This window comes from Schistocerca piceifrons, chromosome 2 (assembly GCF_021461385.2).
Source record: "Schistocerca piceifrons isolate TAMUIC-IGC-003096 chromosome 2, iqSchPice1.1, whole genome shotgun sequence".
NCBI lineage: Eukaryota > Metazoa > Arthropoda > Insecta > Orthoptera > Acrididae > Schistocerca > Schistocerca piceifrons.
Genome location: NC_060139.1, coordinates 297,404,685 through 297,425,363, shown reverse-complemented (window position 1 = coordinate 297,425,363; position 20,679 = coordinate 297,404,685). Strand labels below are relative to the sequence as shown.

General features: G+C 39.9%; 1 protein-coding gene across 1 annotated transcript in view; it reads left to right on the top strand.

Annotated features, from left to right (window-relative positions):
• LOC124775335 (galactosylgalactosylxylosylprotein 3-beta-glucuronosyltransferase P-like) overlaps window positions 1-20,679 on the top strand; it is a 193,725-nt gene that overhangs the window by 124,827 nt on the left and 48,219 nt on the right. Inside the window, exon 3 of the mRNA XM_047250167.1 lies at window positions 13,931-14,088. Coding sequence (XP_047106123.1) covers window positions 13,931-14,088 — 158 coding nt within the window. The remainder of the gene's footprint in view (window positions 1-13,930; window positions 14,089-20,679) is intronic.

Sequence of the window (20,679 nt, the reverse complement as noted above, 5' to 3'; positions counted from 1 at the left end):
GAAAATGAGCTTCTAGCGTTATTGGAAGAGGTTCCTTTGGCTACAAGAACGCGTATGTTCCTCCAGCATGACGGGGCTCCTGCACATTCTAGTCATCAGGTGACATTATCCAAGCCTAGCATTTCCCGGACGATGGCTCAATAGATATGGGCACTTTTCTTGGCCACCAAGGTCCCCGGACTTATCTCTTTGGATATTTGCCTGCACTGGTGGTTAAAGGCGAAGTCTAGAAAGAAAAAGTAAAACCAACAGCCGATTTGATAGTTCGGATTATGAATAGTGCAGCCCTCATAAAAGAACGCAAAGACGATCTCGGAAGAGCTACACGTGGTGTTATCAAGAGAAGTCAAATGTGCATTGAAGTTGGTGGGGGAATTTTTGAAAATCAACTTTGAACGTCCTCATTTGCCTTTCCTTTGAGTTTGTTAGGGTGACGTACTAACAGCTGCATCTCTGTACTCAATAAAAAGTGGACGCATTTATTTGTAACTTTTTTATGCAATTCGTCTGTACTACCACCTTATCACCCGCTAAAATATCTACTATTCCTCCTTAGACACCCTAAATATGGATAGACCGGCCGGTGTGGCCGTGCGGTTAAAGGCGCTTCAGTCTGGAACCGCGTGACCGCTACGGTCGCAGGTTCGAATCCTGCCTCGGGCATGGATGTGTGTGATGTCCTTAGGTTAGTTAGGTTCAATTAGTTCTAAGTTCTAGGCGACTGATGACCTCAGAAGTTAAGTCGCATAGTGCTCAGAGCCATTTGAACCATTTTTGAATATGGATATAGGTGTGGTGTCTGTTCTTTCGGACATGTCCGAACGAAAAGACACTACGAATCCGGGTTCCAACCTAGTCAGGCACAAATTTTCATCTGACGCCGTTGTTCTATTTTAACGCCCATGACAGCCTGGACATCTGTCTTTCGATATTTAATTGATTAACAATGCTGTCTATTTCGATTCGTAGTGTCTGTTCTTTCGGAAATATCCGAAAGAACAGACACACACACACACACACACACACACACACACACATATACACACATATTTTTATCCTAAGTGCTATTCGGAAAATGTCTGGCAAATCAGTGATAGTGGCGGACTGGAGCTGCATCAACTTACTCATTTCATTACATATAGTTGTATTTTTATGAGCAATTCCTCTTTAATAAGTGACAGCGACAGTGTATGTATTCGTTTATTTTGTCAGAAACCTGCTTCTTTCTGCCCTAGCCTATACTACAGCAATGAGTGATTGCTCACATTCTTGATACCTCACTGGACGTGCTACTGCAACTATAGCCAAAAATTCAAATCCCACTGGAAAAGTATGTTTCAAGTTAGATGGTTTTGCTCCTCCCCTACTGTCATTGTAAACGATCACAACGAAATTAAGTATAGGAATCCTATGAAACCCATGAGTTCATACTGAGCTGCTGTGCAGATGAAAAAAGTAGTTTTTCACAATTATCAGATGACAGATGGAATTTGTCAGATTCCACTAATTATGACTGCATTATTAATTGTTGGTTTACAGGCGCTTTTCTGCCGCTTGTTGTAACTGTTTTTTGAATGTTAGAGCTGGAAGAATAGAAACATTAAATTTTCGCCATATGAAATATTCGAATTCGCCTTAAGTCTTCACGTTTCGAGCAAAGGCAGAATATCCGTCAGAAAAGCCGACAACAAAAAGCCAGGCCATGCCTGTATTCTGGAGGATGTGCCAATGACAGTGATCTCAATAACAATATTGTGCACCGAAGATACATTGCCAACTTAACCTCCGATTAAGGCCGGTAAACACAAATACTTGTCGCAGTTATTAATTTATGACATTTAGTTTGCACTCAGTGCATCGATGTATTACAAGTAATTACACTCTAGCCCCTAAACCTAGTTACAGAAATGCGAATAAGACTCATTGACATATAATGAGGATATTGCGGCTCTTGCCACCCGCAACTTTGAGACGAAGATATAGTCATTTCCGAGGTCCCTCACAGAACACATCAGCTGGTATTCTTCCTGGCAGTATAACTGAAACTTGGCAACAGCGCAGAATATGTTTGGCAATTCTGTGACCGACCAGTTACTTCCTTGATGGTACAGAAGTAGCCTCCTAAATTCACTTGATATTATCGTGTCATTTCAATTGAATAATGTGATTTTTTCTTGAAATGTGATATAAGGATATCAGGTTAATGCTTTTGAGTCAGCGAAAGTCGTTCCACACGGGAAATACAAATACTCCCGCCTCTTATGTTGCGATTTATCTGTCATAGCGCCTACTGGGTCAATAAGTAAGTCAATGACGCCACACCTGTTCGCTAGCTCCTAGGTAACGTGCTTGCCTGTCATGAGTACGCTTCCTCTGTTGGCCTTTCGAGACTCGCTGAAAGCCAGATTTTTAATTGTTCTGTTGCAGAGCTACAAGCAGGCAGGTACAAACTCAATAAGGAAATCGTAAGACAACGCTCGAGCAAAATTCGTCTTGCTAGTTTTAGTGCCTCTTGGTGTCAGAGCGAAAACCTTACAGTACTGCAAAATTCATAATGCCACTTTTGTTTTCTGCCGAAATATTTTATGTTGTTGTGAATACATAATTTTATCTCTGAACTGCCACATTTTCATAATACTTGAGAATGATACAGGACATGAGGTAAATACAGACCTTTTCGAAGTCAAAGTCGTTAATATCCTACTAATTAGTGTTACAGATACTTAATGCTTTATTAAGAAACACTGCCATTGTGATGTTTCCGTAGTAAGCTGAATTTAATTTGTATTAGTACAGTGAATATTTTAATTGCATTTCCATTAGTTTACTGAACACAACAGTAATCATCAAAGAGAAATTAATTTGCAGCGGAATTTCCTTTCACGATATCTAAAACAATCTGACAATGCTAACGTAGTTTATAAATTCCACACCTGTAGATACCTACTGGTTCTAACGATGTCATTAAACCAGTGCAGTTAGAAGAGTATTTTCGTCTAGAAATGAATTGTCATGACGGTTGACCGATCAACAGCGGGAAAGGTAAAATTTTACGAGTATATGACGAGAGGGACAAATACTTGAGAGAGGACTTCCCTATTAATACAAGTGCCTGAGAGACGACTTTCGTATTAAACTCCTAGATAGTTTTCTTTCTCAAATCAACAGAGTGCGTTATCATGCAGTAGCACAGGCGATGTAGTTTTGTAGGTCGATTTTCTTACAGTGCGACCGAAAGTTGTCTCCATTGTTACCAACAAATTCCAGCTGTGATGCACACACCCCTTGGGGCAGAATTCGTAGCGCAAAACCCATTTTTGGAGCTATCAGATGTAAAATATTATGTTAACATTTCCCTTTGCTCGAGTTTACGTCTTTTGGTGGGACTCAGCCTTTCATTTCTTCTTAGGAAGTTAACGATAAAGGCATCATAACTCGTCACCAGTAACAGTACTGCGTAGGAATGCTCAGTGAACGACCAGATGACGTTCAATAATAGTCACTCCATTGATTTTTGTTGTTTCGAATTAGAGCATGCAGTACGCCTACACCGGATTTCTGAACTTTGCCTGTTGAATGCAAATGTCGCATGACGGCTAAATGGTAATCGATAACATATATCAGAAGTCGAGACTTCCTTAATGTGGAAAATCATTCATGCCAGAACGATCTTTGTTGAAACAAGAATATCTTTGTAACCTCCCCACAAAAAATAAATAATAATTGTATCATGTGTAACCTTCCCACACGAAATATTAATTAAATGAACCAAGTGTAAACTCCCCACGGAAATAATAATTAAATGAATTTTAAAATATTGTAACCTCTGAACAAAATTAGTTCCCATTCATAATGTCTGTGCAGAAATACATTCACATTTAATGTACCCACAAAATTCTTTTCTCATTTAATGTTTAGTTCGAAACAGAAAAATTCCTAAACACCAAAATAACAAAAAAATTCAGTAACCTGGTAAATTTTATGACGACAGCAGCGCTGCGCCACGGCCCTGTACTCTGAATAAAAAAAGCAAAAATTCTTACCTCAATAAAAACTGCGTATATATCTGCCCTTACATAAAAAATTTTCGGCACAGCTCCATGCTATGCTGGCCTATGCTTTGTGACTCGTGAAAGGAATTAATTATTCATTGGATAAAATCTTTAAATTGAAATGAGTGCTTTTTAAAAAAATACTTTATATTATAAAAATTATTATTGGGGCATTTTTTGAAAGAAATTGGATGACAGTTAACGTACATTACTATATATGCGCAAGGCTGCTTCTTTACCATCTACAATAATACTCATCCTCCAGAGTCCCGACCAGAGCAGACTGCAGACACGCACAGATACGCGCAGACTACTGCCGACTACTGCATACTACTGCAGACTACTCAAGACTAATGCCGACTAGCGACAAGCAACAACTAACTACATACTGCTCTCTGGTCAGAGACTCTTCTAAGTCTTGCCTGTTGCAGGCAGCGCATACATCGCATACCTCTCACATAACCCTCCACTGGGGGGGGGGGGGTCAAAAATTTGGCAGCGATGGTGAGTCAATTGGACTTGCCATGAGCAACAAATTTTTCTTACTGAACTAAGTTTACAATCACAGAATATATACATATATATAAGTGCAGAACATGAAATAAAGTACAGTGCACATGCATTGAGTACAGAACATATCAAGCAATGACAAAATGTATGCGCAATGAGTACAAAACATATTAAAAAATGACAAAAGTGCACATGCACTGTAGTACAGAACATATCAGGAAATCACAAAATGTATAGGCAATGAATACAAAACATATTAACAAATGACATAAAGTGCACACGCACTGTAGTTTTCTTTACTATTTTACAAGAACTAGGATAGGAAAGGGAAGGATTGCATCATGGTTGTAGCACATTAGGTTGCATGCAGCTGCACTGAAAGTCCATGTCTTTCTACAGAAGCACAACACCAAGTAAGACAATCTGAAGTTCTTTTTCCTGAAGTATTAATCAGTGTAGCCAAGTCACTGAAATGTCGTAGTAATATTCCATGTTATCATTTTGGTAGTACAATAGGTACACCAAACAGTGGGACCATAATAACATCTCCATCGCTCAAGGTGGTGGGCAGCATGTCGTGTCAACACCACGTTCTTGTAAGGTACACCAACGTAGAATTAGTGCAAAAAGCAAATATAGTTCTCCATGAGCATGAGGGACAAACGGATATTGCAGTAATTTCTGTTAATTAGGTCAGAAAGTGAAGGACATTATGTCACATGCTAGTCATCATTGATAATTACTAGTCTATCAACTGATTTGATTAATTGGAGGCACTCATCGCCCAGTTACTGAACATTTCTGTACCATGTATGAAGTATTGCATAATAATGTTCATAAGTTATCTATTTTCAGAGAACATTGGCACTCATTGACCAGTTACAAAATATTAGAAGTCATCAGTCAAAACAGGAGCTAATGAGTGTAGCATCAAGCTACTGGCATTCATATATACACCATAAAAGTGACATAATACAAATTCAAAATATAAGAAACAGTAGCATTCATTGGCCAATAAGTATTAAATATTACAAAACATTTTTCAGCACTCAAGTGACATATGACATATTTAAAAATAATTATTGCCACTCATTGATCAGTTACAAATCATCAGAAGTCATCAGTCAAAACAGGAGCTAATGAGTGTAGAGCATGCATGCATTATTACAAAATATCATTCGCTATTACTCAGAGCTCATCATTCAAGCGACATATAACATATTTAAAAATGTAACACTCTGTAACTATTACTCAAAAACTGTGATTAGAAAACATCATTCAGTATTACTCATAACTCTCTTAAATTGGTATCATTATTTGGAACTGGTAATACATTTTTTTTGTGCTAGCAATGCATTCCATTGGGATCGATAATTAATTGCTGGGGCATAACAATATTTGCTTATGACTTATTGCTGTAAATGAAGATAGGTAACATCATTCATCATGAGTCAGCTGTAGCAAGGTTATGAAACAAATAAAGTATATGTGATCACATTCATGAATGACACACACAAATGGGTAAAAAAAAGCAAGTTTAATGACCAACTGCTTATAGCACATTAGTTTCATGAATAATTTCTCCTGCAAAAATTACAAAATGGATTATCAAGCTGAAAGAAGAAACGCATATTATGCTGAAAAGTAGTGAACTTCGAATTAACAGGTAATGAAATGTGTATTAAATATATATGTTCTCTAGCTGTCCTTTCCAAAACCTTCAGTCATCGTACCATGCGACATAAGACATACTGTCAAAACGAACTGCAACAAAAACTTATATAACTACATATCATTTCTTAACTAACAGTAAATATATAAACTTCATCTGCAAAGTAAAACTTCATAATCATTACTATCATCACCTGCAAAGAAAAACTTCATTATCCACATCACCATAACTCGATTATTATCATCACCTGTAAAGAAAAACTTCATTATCCGTAGTAGCATATTCTTCATCACTATTCATCATCATTCATCATCATCCGCAAAAAAGTCACTTCATTATTCATTATACAACTATTCATAGTATAGAGTTCCTTATTTCTAGTATATTTCATCACTAAAACTAAGGTGTGTAGTTCTGTCTGACAGCCTGCATCAATCGCCTCATATTCTGAAACAAAAAATTAGTAAAGACTGCTATCATACGATGTGTATAGTATATTCTTGTTAATGCTTGTTAATTCTGATCCATTTACTCTTCGTTTCGAGGTATTGCATCTTCTTTCGTTCATTGCGAAGGTGAAATTCCCATTTCTGTTTAATTTATTTCTTTTACACGTTATTTCTTTCTGAAAACGATGAACAATGATTAATGCCTTGCATTTAAATCATATACCCATTAAATAAAAGCTGGTTTCTAGTGATATAATTGAGCATACAGCATAGCATGACAGAAAACTTAATATGTCAAAAAAACATAGACAGTGTCCAGATGCAAAAATGTACACAGAGTATCACAATGTAGCAGCAAAAAAAAAAAAAAAAAATGTAAAATAGTCATGATGTTGAGCTATCATAAGGCATAATGTCATAGTCAACTGGTGTTTGTTACATCTTAAATATTTCATAGTGCATACAAACAAAACAGTAAAACAATCATACATACATGAAAAATGGAAAATGTGCACGGGCTGATATGTAACGACAAGAAAAGCGACCTGCTATCCTTACCTTGCCGGGCACTTGCCAAGAAAAAATACGATAATCATCGGTAAGTAAACACATAAATATAATTGCATAAGTGGTCATAAAATGTGTAAGTTCATCTGGAAAAATGTACACGGTCTGATGTGTAACGACAAGAAAAGCGACCTGTTAACCTTACCTTGCCGGGCACTTGCCAAGAAAAAATACGATAATCATCAGTAAGTGATCACATAAATATAATTGCGTAAGTGGTCATAAATTGTGTATGTTCATCTGGAAAAATGTACACGGTCTGATATGTAACGACAAGAAAAGCGACCTGTTAACCTTACCTTGCTGAGCACTTGCCAAAATAATACGATAATCATAAGTAAGTGTTCATGTGAATATAATTGCATAAGTGGTTATATAAAATAATCAGGAAATGGCATTACAGTGTGATAAATCATAAAGTATGTTCATTCAATAAAGGGTTTGATGTTGGAGATATGGTGATTCCCTTTGGTTTTTCTGGTTTTCAGAGTTTCGACGCGTACCACATTGGGGTGAGGAATGCTGCGAATTCGATATGGACCTGCATATAGAAGCTCAAATTTACTACATCTAATTTTCCTCTATTAGATAAATAATATGTGCTTACTAATATCTTCTGTCCAATGTGAAAGTCACGGCGTGTACAAACCTGTTTTTGCTGTCTTCTCCGGCGCTCTGTGGCACGTTTGATGTTGTTCAGCGCAATGTCAATTATTTCATGGTGTCGTAGTCGACGAGATGTAGGAAAGGTTACTAATACTTTAATTTTGTTAGGTGGTTCAACATTTTTCAGTATAACAGACGGAGATAGTATAGTAGATTCATTTGGTATGGAATTAATTACATCCTGGAATGAGAGTATGTGTGTGTCCCAATCAATATGTTTTTTATGGCAGTATATTCTACACAGTTTATCAATTTCTTTCATTAATCGTTCACAAGGGTTCGAAGAAGCATGGTACCTGGATATATAGATCGGAGAAATGTTTCTAGCTCGTAACATACGTGTCCATATAGCTGATCGAAACTGTGGTCCGTTGTCGGAAATTACTTTCAACACATGCCCGACATGAAATAGAAAATGTTTTACAAATGCTTTCGAAACAGTTTTAGCAGTAGCTTTGCGTAACGGAGTGAAGGTAAATTTTGAAGTGAGTTCAACAGCGACAAAGATGTAGCAAAAACCTCTATTAGTTCTGGGAATCGGACCAAAAATGTATACAGCGGCCACGTGTCTCAATTTAACAGGTACAGTGGGATGTAATGGAGGAATATGTGAAGTCGTATCTGACTTAGCTTTCTGGCAAATTTTACATGACGCTAAAACTCGTCGAATACGTTTCTCCATGTTGGTAAAATAATCTTCTGTCTCAGTATAAGAAAACATTTTCTGGCTCCGTAATGTGCGTAACTTAAATGAGTATACCAAATTAATTTGTTAACAAGTTCGTCAGGAATGCATAATAACCAATTGTTGCTGTCAGGGTGAGAGCGGCGAAACAGAATGTTATTGCGTACAGTGTAATGGTTTCTAATGGTAACATTATTCCTATCGTGCCAAAGGCGTTTAATTTCTTTCCATACGTTGTCCTTACTCTGCTCTTGCGCTATATCTTGTAATGACGACGAAATGAAATTTTCAAATGCAACTTGTTGAATGTACATGACGCTGAAATTTGCTTTGCAGAAGTTGGTTGCGATGTCTTGCTGATTGTTGCTGAGAGAACGGGATAGTGCGTCTGCTACAATATTTTGTGTACCGGGAATGTGAACAATTGTAAAATTAAATTCCTGCAAATAAAGTTTCCATCTACTTAATCTGTCGTGTGTAAATTTAGCGGAAAGTAAAAACTGTATAGCTCTATGATCTGTGTAAACGGTCGTATGTCTTCCGTAAAGAAAATGCCGAAATCTCGTAAATGCCCATACAACACATAATGTTTCAAGTTCTGTAACAGAATAATTGCGTTCAGCAGGTGACAGAATGCGACTCGCAAAGGCGATGTTTTTAATTACTGTAGTGCCATCTTCTTCAATTTCCTGAAAAATGTGTACGCCTAAAGCGGTGTTAGAACTGTCGGTGGCAATGGAAAAATTTCTAGTAAGTTCTGGATGTGATAAAAGTGGTGCATTCAACAAAGCATGTTTCAAATAACATTTTCGTGAACAAGATTCTATGTATCTGAAGTACTGCTTACGTTGCTGGAAGTTGCAACCTGTACTGTATTTAGTCAAATTCTATCTGATGTGCTATTATTTTCGGGAGGATGCTGTGGCATTTCAACTATTTGTACTGTTCTGTTATTTGATCCTGACGTATTACGTTCGGGATGATATCTACTAACTGGTTCATTCATGATAATATGTTGTTGCGGATGATTTTGCTGTTGGTAAGACCGACTGTTATTAAACGTACGCTGAAAATTGTGCTCATTACTTTTACGTCTGTTGTGTTAGTCATTTCTATACAGTGCATTGCGATAGGAATTGAAATAGTGTGTTTTCTGTACGTACTGATTCCCTTGTTGCTGTGCGTTACTATTTGTTGGAGCTGACGCCATACGTGTAGACGGCGAAACATTAAAGCTTGGTTGACCTTGTACATTACATTGTTGGTTAGGTATGCTAACCGGTTGGTTTTGTTGTTGTTGCGGAGAAAAACCTCTATTGTTACCAAAATGTGTTTGCAACTGCTGAAAATTTTGTACATACTGATGATTAAAATTTTGTCTGATATTAAAATTACGCCGGTAGTTCTTGTCATTTCGGGAGCGTATAATGATAAATGTCACTTTCAAATAAAACTTGTCATATCAGGTTTTCTTCAGTCATTCTTAATCCTAGAAAGATCGATAGTTGAAGAGCTAGTTTGATAGATATAAAGGATTGTAGAAGAGAAGTCAGCAATGCAGGAAACTAAAGATGAAATAGCACTACTACGGCTCGGGGCCCTGTGCATGCTACGGCACATATTCATCGAAGCGTAATGAATCCCCTGAGGTTTATTACGCGCTGCAAATAAATTTTAGTTTCTGCGTTACAGGCAATGCTGGTGAAAATTCAAAAGCAAATTGTTGTACCCATGCCAATTCTAGTTTCTGCATTACACGAAATGCCGGTAAAAATTCAAGAGCAAATTGTCGTATCCAGTTCAAAGCGTGTACCTGTGCTCTGTCATTTTTAAATACCTTAGATTTTCTTACGGATAAAAATTGCTTGAAATTAATGTTATCGTCTCTGACTGTGTGAATAGCTTCAGGATTGAATGAGAATCTGTTTGTCTGTGTCTCTTCGAATTCTAAGTTGCGTGGTCTCTGTAAATTACTTAAGTTATACCGGCTGTGTGAGTGTGACAAATGTTCGGAATGTGCGGTATGCTGTGACGTGTTAGTGACCGAAACATTTTTCATTTCTGTCACTTTAAAACGTTCGTCAATTTGGCTGTTCTGTTGTTCACATTTCTTATCGACTTCCGTATCCAGAGTGTGTGAAAGTTCTGGTGACTTTAAATTAAACTCGTCGCGTAACTGTGTCGCATTTTCAGAACATTGTTCAGCGACTGCACTAATTTCATCTCTAAGAGATTCTGTTGTGGCTGCATCTGTATTACTTAATTCTTGTGCCACAGATCTAATTTCTTCACTACTGTTCCTAGCACAAGCCTTAATTTCCTCACGTAATTGTTCTTTAGTATCATGGCATTGCGCGGCAATGGCTGTAATCTGGCACTAAGTTGTTTGTTCTGCTCATTAAGATTGTCGTGTCTTTTATTCGTCTGTTTCAAACATTTATTAAATTGTTTGATATGATTGTCTATTATTTCATTCAACTGTTTGGAATTTTTGTCAAAACTTTCACTAAGTTGTTTGTAATGGTTGTCGTATTTTTCATTGAGTTGTAGAATTAATGCCATAACTTGATCCAACCCAATATTACCTACTCTATTCTCTGTGCTGTTTGATGGCGTACTTGCAATTGTCACATTTTGTGTAACCATTTGGTCATTCTGTGATTCTCGAAAGGGTTTCCCAATCGGATGTGCACTGTAAGTCACTACCTCGGAATCGGATAAATCTGTCGTATTTTGAGTACACTGTTCATTTTCGTTAGAAAAATTTATCTGTTCACAATTCAAATTTTGCAAACCGGGTGTGTCAAGCTGGGCAGCTTTCATTGTAACAGAACGTCCCGCGTCATCAATTGTCGTTAAATTAACAGAGGACACAATTGAATTTGTTTGCTCTTCATTAGCATTAAAATCATTACTAGTGGTCGGCACGCACTGATTATCTGTAAATGGAGGATTGTCATCATTACACTGAGTGTCGCAAATATTATCGGTCAAATTATTCGAGTGGGCTATTTCACTCATTGCGCATCGCGATGTACTGTTAACAGTTTTTCGCGGCATTTTCACTAATCAAAATTAAGCACAAATGAAACAAAAACAAAGCAAAAGAAATGGAACAAACAATTACAAGAAAGAGCAACAAATTGCCGACGATCTGTGAAAGAAAGAGGGAGAAATTAGTAGATGCGTTGCCCCAGATGCAAACTACATTTAAGTAAATAAGAGAAGATATATGACTACTTATCAGAAGATTCACAAAGAAATACGATCCTGGCCGGATGTCGCCAAGTATAACCTCCCCACAAAAATAAAAAAATTAAAATGAACCAAGTGTAACCTCCCCACGGAAATATTAATTAAAATGAATTTCACGTATTTTAACCTCTGAACAAAATTGGCTCCCATTTATTATCTCCGTGCAGAAACGCATTCACATTTGATGTACTCACAAAATTCAATTCCTAAACCCAGAAATAATAATAAAAAATTCAAGAACCTGGTAAATTTTATGACGACAGCAGCGCTGCGCCACGGCCCTGTACTCTGAATAAAAAAAGCAAAAATTCTTACCTCAATAAAAACTGCAAATATATCTGCTCTTACATAAAAAATTTTCGGCACAGCTCCGTGCAATGCTGGCCTATGCTTTGTGACTCGTGAAAGGAATTAATTATTCATTGGATAAAATCTTTAAATTGAAATGAATGCTTTTTTTAAAAAAATTACTTTATATTATAAAAATTATTATTGGGGCATTTTTTGAAAGAAATTGGATGACAGTTAACATACTTTACTAGATATACGCAAGGCTGCTTCTTTACTTTCTACAATAATACTCATCCTCCAGAGTCCCGACCAGAGCAGACTGCAGACACGCACAGACACGTGCAGACTACTGCCGACTACTGCATACTACTGCAGACTACTCAAGACTAATGCCGACTAGCGACAAGCAACAACTAACTACATACTGCTCTCTGGTCAGAGACTCTCCTAAGTCTTGCCTGTTGCAGGCAGCGCATACATCGCATACCTCTTACATCTTTTTCTGGCGTATTTTTCCCAAAAGCACTCGCTCCACACATAGTTCAAATCTTTCTAGTTGCCTCCTCTGCATTCACCCCTCAGTTATACGAAAAGTAAATATTGTGTTGTAGATGTTACACCTTTTCCCACTTGCGACTCAGTTTTACAATGTTTACCGGTAGTTAATGATTTTCGGGTATGCAAAATCCAATGCTGAACTGTAAGATGATAACTAGAACTTCAGACTCGAAAATGACAGTTGATACATACACTGACAGCGTCGCGCCGCGTTCACCTGGGCGGCGCCGGATTTCAGGCGGCGGGTGGCGTGTAGCCGGTGGCCGGTAGCCGCTGCAGCGCGAGGAAACGCTGGACCGTAAGGTGTTCCGATCGCGACGCAGCCACGAGCCGTCCTGCGGAATTGTTTCTGGAAGTACTTGTTGTTGCTGGTGGGTAGAATGTGAAGCGAATTATCTTCGATGTTCAATCACACTCATAACTTTACACGAGGGCCGAAATGTGGTTAAAAAAAAAACAGTTAGACGCAAATAGGCGACCAGAAGTTTAGAACGCTCGACGATTACCACTAGACCACGTGCTCACACATTCCAACAACATCTCGGAAGTAGACAACACGTTCTCTTAACACTTCCGCACCTTACAGTGTTGCCAGATTGTGCAGACGGCCGGACTTATAGTTGTCAAGGGCGGTAAGTTTTATTGGCCACCTTAAGTGAACGACTCGGACTTAATCTCTGTGGCGGCCGGCCGGCGGTCAGTTTTTATGCCTAAGACTGTACATTTGTCTCTGAGATTTCAAAATAGAGGTATCTTTTACAAATGTGGACAATTTAAAACTTGTAAGCATGAGAAATCAAGGCACAATTTTAAATTGGTAATATCGTACTACGGAAGAAAACCAAATATTCGTGATATCTCATACTCTTAAGCATTATAGCTTAAGTTTCAGTTTGTGTGTCATTTCGAATTAGCGCCTGAGCATGCTATCACTAAAGAGGAAACACAATAAGGAAAATAAAATACTGTTAGTGTACTGAGACAAAATATTTTATTAAAATGTGGAGTTTTACAGTAATAATGCCTGCATATTATCCTAAACAAATGTTTCATTATGTTTTAAATTTGATTGATTCCAGTCGTGAAGAATATCATTGCAGCTCCTTCAGCTGTCCAAGTTACAACTTAATCGACGTACTAATTATATCAACGGGCTATGCAAGTTGATGCACTCCGCGTGCCAGATGTTACCTCCGTTCTAATTTAATATTTATTTTCTGTGTAGCGCCTATGCCGGAGGAGTGTAACATCCTACCAGGAGGCAAACCACGTGGAGTGCCACAGCGAAATAGGGGCCTGCAGTGGATAAGAGCAAACGCATCGAGAGGTGTCTTGTATTTTGCTGACGACGACAACTCTTATGACATTCGGTTATTTGAAGAAGTAAGAAATCAATTTTTACACCGAAATTAATGGAATGTGAGTTCTTTGAAGTTACAGTTGTTTAAAAATTGTTTATGAACTTAAATCATCTCGTAATTCCAGTAGTTTCCACATATTTTCAAATGATTATCTTAAAGAAAAAATCTTCTGTAACTTCTTAAATTTCTAGTTTCTCTTGAATAGTATAACACACACGGCAGCCCACTAGTAGCTACATTATTTTCTTTTGTTCTGAGGAACGCAATTGCAGCCATACCTGGGAACAGATAAATGTTTTTATGCTGTAAGAGTGTACGAGAACTAAAGACTAATCCTTATAGCCCTATTTGTGTGTTTTCTGCAGAATATACTGCTTAATAGTACAAGAAATTTTGGAAGGCAGACTAACCTACTGCATAATGTATGCTTACTGGACACCACATCCACTAAGAGATGTCCATACCTAGTGAAAAATGTGCTGTGCTTCACAGTTTTCAACATGGTGCTATGAAAATGAGTCAGGATTGTTGCACACATATACGTGGATACAAACTGACAGTAAATGAAATGAGGGCATAAAATATCATCATGTTCAAAGCCACAGTGGCTTAGAGCACTTACGGCCATCACAGATTGTAACGATTTCCCCCACACAGTTAATGCAAAATTGTGTACTGCCGTGGGCTCTGGTGCAAGCAGCGCTGTATTAAGTATATTTCTAGACGACCTTGGCCTGCATAAACCCCCTTCCACCTTCCCTCCATTCCCCCCAACATATAATAAGGACACTAAACCATCAGTACTGTTTCAGGAACGAAGGGTCCAGCTATTTATGTAGTGGAAACCCTGGATCAATGGGAATCAAGTTCCTCGTCCTAAATCGATGTAGCATGGAAAAGATTGGATTAAATGAGGAAAGTTAAAATCGCATTTGATTATTCCTGATGAGAAAAATCACTGGTGATTTACAGGGAAAGAATATGATGAAGGCTAGTGTTGCGAATGTCGGAAACGCTAAACCACCAAAGTCAGGTTCCACGCCCGGCAGTAGCCTAACTGCGTAATGTACATCATCTGTCAGTGAGCGTCAATCCAAATTTACCAAACGTTTGGCAGTCATTGCGAATAATAAGTAACATAAAGTACAATTGGTCGTATTGATTTAAATAAATGGTATTGGGTGGCGTCACAGTTAAATGATGTGGCTAGTCAAATTTTAACTGTAATGACTCTTTATTCATTCAGCAGCTCTTTGAAATACAGTCTTTAAAGTTTGTGGTTTTATACAAATTATTAAAATAGTGAACAATAAAATAAATCCATCTGTGAAGCATGCTGTAGCGTATTAGTATGAAAATGTGATAGTTTTCCCTATACCAAATGCTTATAGAGCACAACTCGACAACACATCACAGCTGCTGAATTTTGACTAAGTCCCACAGCAGTTGTTAAAGTATCTAGTGCGACCACATGATGCCCAAGATAAACTATCAGTTAAAAGCTATTCATACAACCTAAGTACCACTTCACTTGTGTAACGTTCACTCCCATTTCCATACCACCTGCTGGCCACCAGTTGACCTCTGGCCACACCACCAGTGCCGCTCAGCGCCAAGGAGACATGCGACCTCTTATAGATCCACGCCAGTTGGCTAGAGTCTGTCTCCCTTTCAACTTATAGTCTTTCTTAAATCTCATGATTCATAAAATGGAATGATAAGTTAGATTAAGCACCACGCTTTGCCTAACATTGTTGCAGTAAAAGTTTTTACGCTACTGGAAAAGTCAATTCTCCCTAGTTCGAATAGTACCTGACATCACATATTACAATCAACAACTTCACATCAGTTATTAATAATGGACTTCTGCGCAGTGTTGTATTAAAGAAGTAATAGACAACTAGAATGTGTTGATGATTGATGATGAGAGTATAATGCAGGATGCATTGTTTGTGTTTACGTGGAAGTCATGATATCTGACCCCGGTATGCACTAAATAAATGTTACAACTTAATGCTACATTGATTGTGGCTGTGTAGCGTTCACTGCCAGTAGCAAGAGCACAATGCAATGGTGTGGTGCAATGTCTGTCAAGGTCGCGCATACTTCCTACTCGTTATGAAGCCTGATATATTTCTCAAATGATTTGCTTCCACTCTAAAGCTAACTTCCGTATTACTACGTATATCACAGACATGAATTGTAGATTAAAACTGAAGAAATTGCGGAAAGGTACGAATTTAAGGAGATGGAACATGGATAAACGGAAAGAACTAGAAGTCATAGAGAGTTTTACAGGGCACGTAAGGGAACGGTTGACAAGAATAGGTGAAAGGAATACAGTGGGAGAAGAATGGATAGCTTTTACAGATGAAATAGGGAAGGCAGTAGAGGATCAAGTAGGTAAAAAGACGAGGCCCAGTAGAAATCCTTGGATAACAAAAGAGATACTGAATTTAATTGACGAAAGGAGAAAATATAAAAATGCGGCAAATGAAGCAGGCGAAAATGAATACAAACATCTGAAACATGAGATCGACGGGGAGTGCAAAATAGTTAAGCGGGAATGGTTAGAGGACAAATGTGCAGATGTAGACGCATATATCACTAGGGGTACGATAGATGCCACCTATAGAAAAATTAAAGAGAGCTTTGGAGATAGGAGAACTGCATGTATGAATATCAAGTGCTCAGGTCTAAACCAGTCCGAAGCAAACAGGAGAAAGAGGAAAGCTTGAAGGAGTATTTAAACGGTCTGCACCAATGAAATGTACGTGAAGGCAATATTAGGGAAATTGAAGCCAACGTAGATGAAAATGAGGTGGGAGATATGATACTGTGTGAAGAATTAGATAGAGCACTGAAAGACCTAAGTATAAACAATTCCCCGGGAGTGGAAAACATTCCGTTATAACTACTGATAACCTTGGGAGAGCCAGCCATAAATAAACGCTTTCATCTGGTGAGCAAGATGTATGAGACAGGCGAAATACCCTCAGACTTCGAGAAGCATATAGTAATTCGAATTCCAAACAAGGCTGGTGCTGAGAAGTGCAAAAATTACCGAACTATCAGTTCAATAAGTCATACTAACACGAATTCTTCACAGACGAATGGAAAAACTTGTAGAAGCCGACCTCGGGCAAGATCAGTTTCGATTCCGTAAAAATGTAGGAACACGCAAGACAGTACTGACCCTATGACTATCTTAGAAGCTACGTTAAAGAAAGGCTAACGTACGTGTATAGCATTTGCAGACTTAGAGAAGGCTTTTGACAACGTTTACTGCAATACTCTCTTTCAAATACTGAAGGTGGCATGGGTGAAACACAGGAGCGAAAGGCTAATTCCAATATGTACAGAAATCAGGAGGCACTCATAAGAGTCGAGGGCTCTGGAAGGGAAGCAATTGTTGAGAAGGGAGTGAGACATGGTTGTAGCCTATACCCTACGTTATTCAATCTGTACATTGAGCAAGCAGTAAAGGAAACCAAAGAAAAAATTGGAAAAAATGGTTCAAATGGCTCTAAGCACTACGGGACTTAACATCTGAGGTCATCAGTCCCCTAGACTTAGAACTATTTAAAGCTAACTAACCTAAGGACATCACACACATCCATGCCCGAGGCAGGACTCGAACCTGCGACCGTAGCAGCAGCGCGGTTCCACACTGAAGCGCCTAGAACTTCTCGGCCACCGCGGCCGGCTGAAAAATTTGGAATTGGAATTAAAATCGAGGGAGCAGAAATAAGAACCACGAGGTTTGGCGATGAAATTGTAATTCTGTCAGAGACAGCAAAGTACTTCGGACAACAGCTGAACAGAATGGACAGTGTCCTCAAATGAGGATATTAGATGAACATCAACAAAAGGAAAATGAGGATAATGGAATTTAGTAGAATTAAGTCAGGTGAAACTGAGGGAATTACACTCCTGGAAATTGAAATAAGAACACCGTGAATTCATTGTCCCAGGAAGGGGAAACTTTATTGACACGTTCCTGGGGTCAGATACATCACATGATCACACTGACAGAACCACAGGCACATAGACACAGGCAACAGAGCATGCACAATGTCGGCACTAGTACAGTGTATATCCACCTTTCGCAGCAATGCAGGCTGCTATTCTCCCATGGAGACGATCGTAGAGATGCTGGATGTAGTCCTGTGGAACGGCTTGCCATGCCATTTCCACCTGGCGCCTCAGTTGGACCACCGTTCGTGCTGGACGTGCAGACCGCGTGAGACGACGCTTCATCCAGTCCCAAACATGCTCAATGGGGGACAGATCCGGAGATCTTGCTGGCCAGGGTAGTTGACTTACACCTTCTAGAGCACGTTGGGTGGCACGGGATACATGCGGACGTGCGTTGTCCTGTTGGAACAGCAAGTTCCCTTGCCGGTCTAGGAATGGTAGAACGATGGGTTCGATGACGGTTTGGATGTACCGTGCACTATTCAGTGTCCCCTCGACGATCACCAGTGGTGTACGGCCAGTGTAGGAGATCGCTCCCCACACCATGATGCCGGGTGTTGGCCCTGTGTGCCTCGGTCGTATGCAGTCCTGATTGTGGCGCTCACCTGAACGGCGCCAAACACGCATACGACCATCATTGGCACCAAGGCAGAAGCGACTCTCATCGCTGAAGACGACACGTCTCCATTCGTCCCTCCATTCACGCCTGTCGCGACACCACTGGAGGCGGGCTGCACGATGTTGGGGCGTGAGCGGAAGACGGCCTAACGGTGTGCGGGACCATAGCCCAGCTTCATGGAGACGGTTGCGAATGGTCCTCGCCGATACCCCAGGAGCAACAGTGTCCCTAATTTGCTGGGAAGTGGCGGTGCGGTCCCCTACGGCACTGCGTAGGATCCTACGGTCTTGGCGTGCATCCGTGCGTCGCTGCGGTCCGGTCCCAGGTCGACGGGCACGTGCACCTTCTGCTGACCACTGGCGACAACATCGATGTACTGTGGAGACCTCACGCCCCACGTGTTGAGCAATTCGGCGGTACGTCCACCCGGCCTCCCGCATGCCCACTATACGCCCTCGCTCAAAGTCCGTCAACTGCACATACGGTTCACGTCCACGCTGTCGCGGCATGCTACCAGTGTTAAAGACTGCGATGGAGCTCCGTATGCCACGGCAAACTGGCTGACACTGACGGCGGCGGTGCACAAATGCTGCGCAGCTAGCGCCATTCGACGGCCAACACCGCGGTTCCTGGTGTGTCCGCTGTGCCGTGCGTGTGATCATTGCTTGTACAGCCCTCTCGCAGTGTCCGGAGCAAGTATGGTGGGTCTGACACACCGGTGTGAATGTGTTCTTTTTTCCATTTCCAGGAGTGTAGATTAGGAAATGAGAACCTTAAAGTAGTAGAGGAGTTTTGCTATTTGGGAAGCAAATTAACTGATGACGGTTGAAGTACAGAGGATGTAAAATGTAGACTGGTAATGGCAAGGACAGCGTTTCTGAAGAAGAGAAATTTGTTAACGTCGAGTATAGATTTAAGTGTAGGGAAGTCTTTTCTGAAAGTATTTTTATGGAGTGTAGTCACGTATGGAAGTGATACATGGACAATAAATAGTTTAGACAAGAAGAGAATAGACGTTTTCTAAACATGGTGCTACACAAGAATGCTGAAAATTCGATGGGTAGATCACGTAATTAATGGGGAGGTACTGAACAGAACTGGGGAGAAGAGGTTGTTGTGGCACAACTTGATAAGAAAAAGGGATCGGTTGGTAGGACACGTTCTGAGGCGCAAGGGACCAGCACTTCAGTACTGGAGAAAAGCGTGGTGGGTAAAAATCGTAGAGGGAGACCAAGAGATGAATACACTAACAGATTCAGATGGATGTAGATTGTAGTAGTTACTCGGAGACGAAGAGGCTTGCACAGGATAGAGTAGCTTGGAGAGCTGCATCAAACCAGTCTATGAACTGAAGATCACAGCAACAACAACAACAACGTCACAGAGATCAGGATTTCAATATAAGCGTTAATCCTGCTTAGTGGTCTTTCGTGAACTGAGTGTAGTTGTAGAATCAGCAGCTGAATTAATATTTAGTCTTTAATTATTCGATATTCCTTAACTTTAAATGTCACATAAGTCTCAGTTCTCAGCGCTGACCCAGCTCCCTGTCCACCACTCTTGCCTTAACGAGCTGCACCTGCCAATCCTTTCTTTCAGCTGGTGAACCATCGTTGGATCAGCACAGCTCAGGTGACACCAACGGCCTTGCCACAATGGTACCAATGGTTGTCATCAGATCACCAAAGTTATGTCCTGTCGGGGCTTGGCTAGCACTTAGATGGTTGACCGTGCGGTCTGCCGAGTGCTGTAGGCCAATTAGGTGCACTTAGCCCTTGTGAGGCTAATTGAGTAGCTAGTTGATTGAGAAGTAGCAGCGCCCGTCGTGAAAGCCGACAATGGACAAGAGAGTGATTTTCTGACAACATGCCCCTGGTTTTTGCAAGAAGTGACAGATGTCGGCTGAGGATGAGATGGCTGTCGCTCGCTACCATTTAAACTTCTGAGGCCTGTTCAGACAAAGGAGGAGAAGGAAGTGGAGGAGCTGGCGAGGTGCTCGTGACCTCGGCACCACGT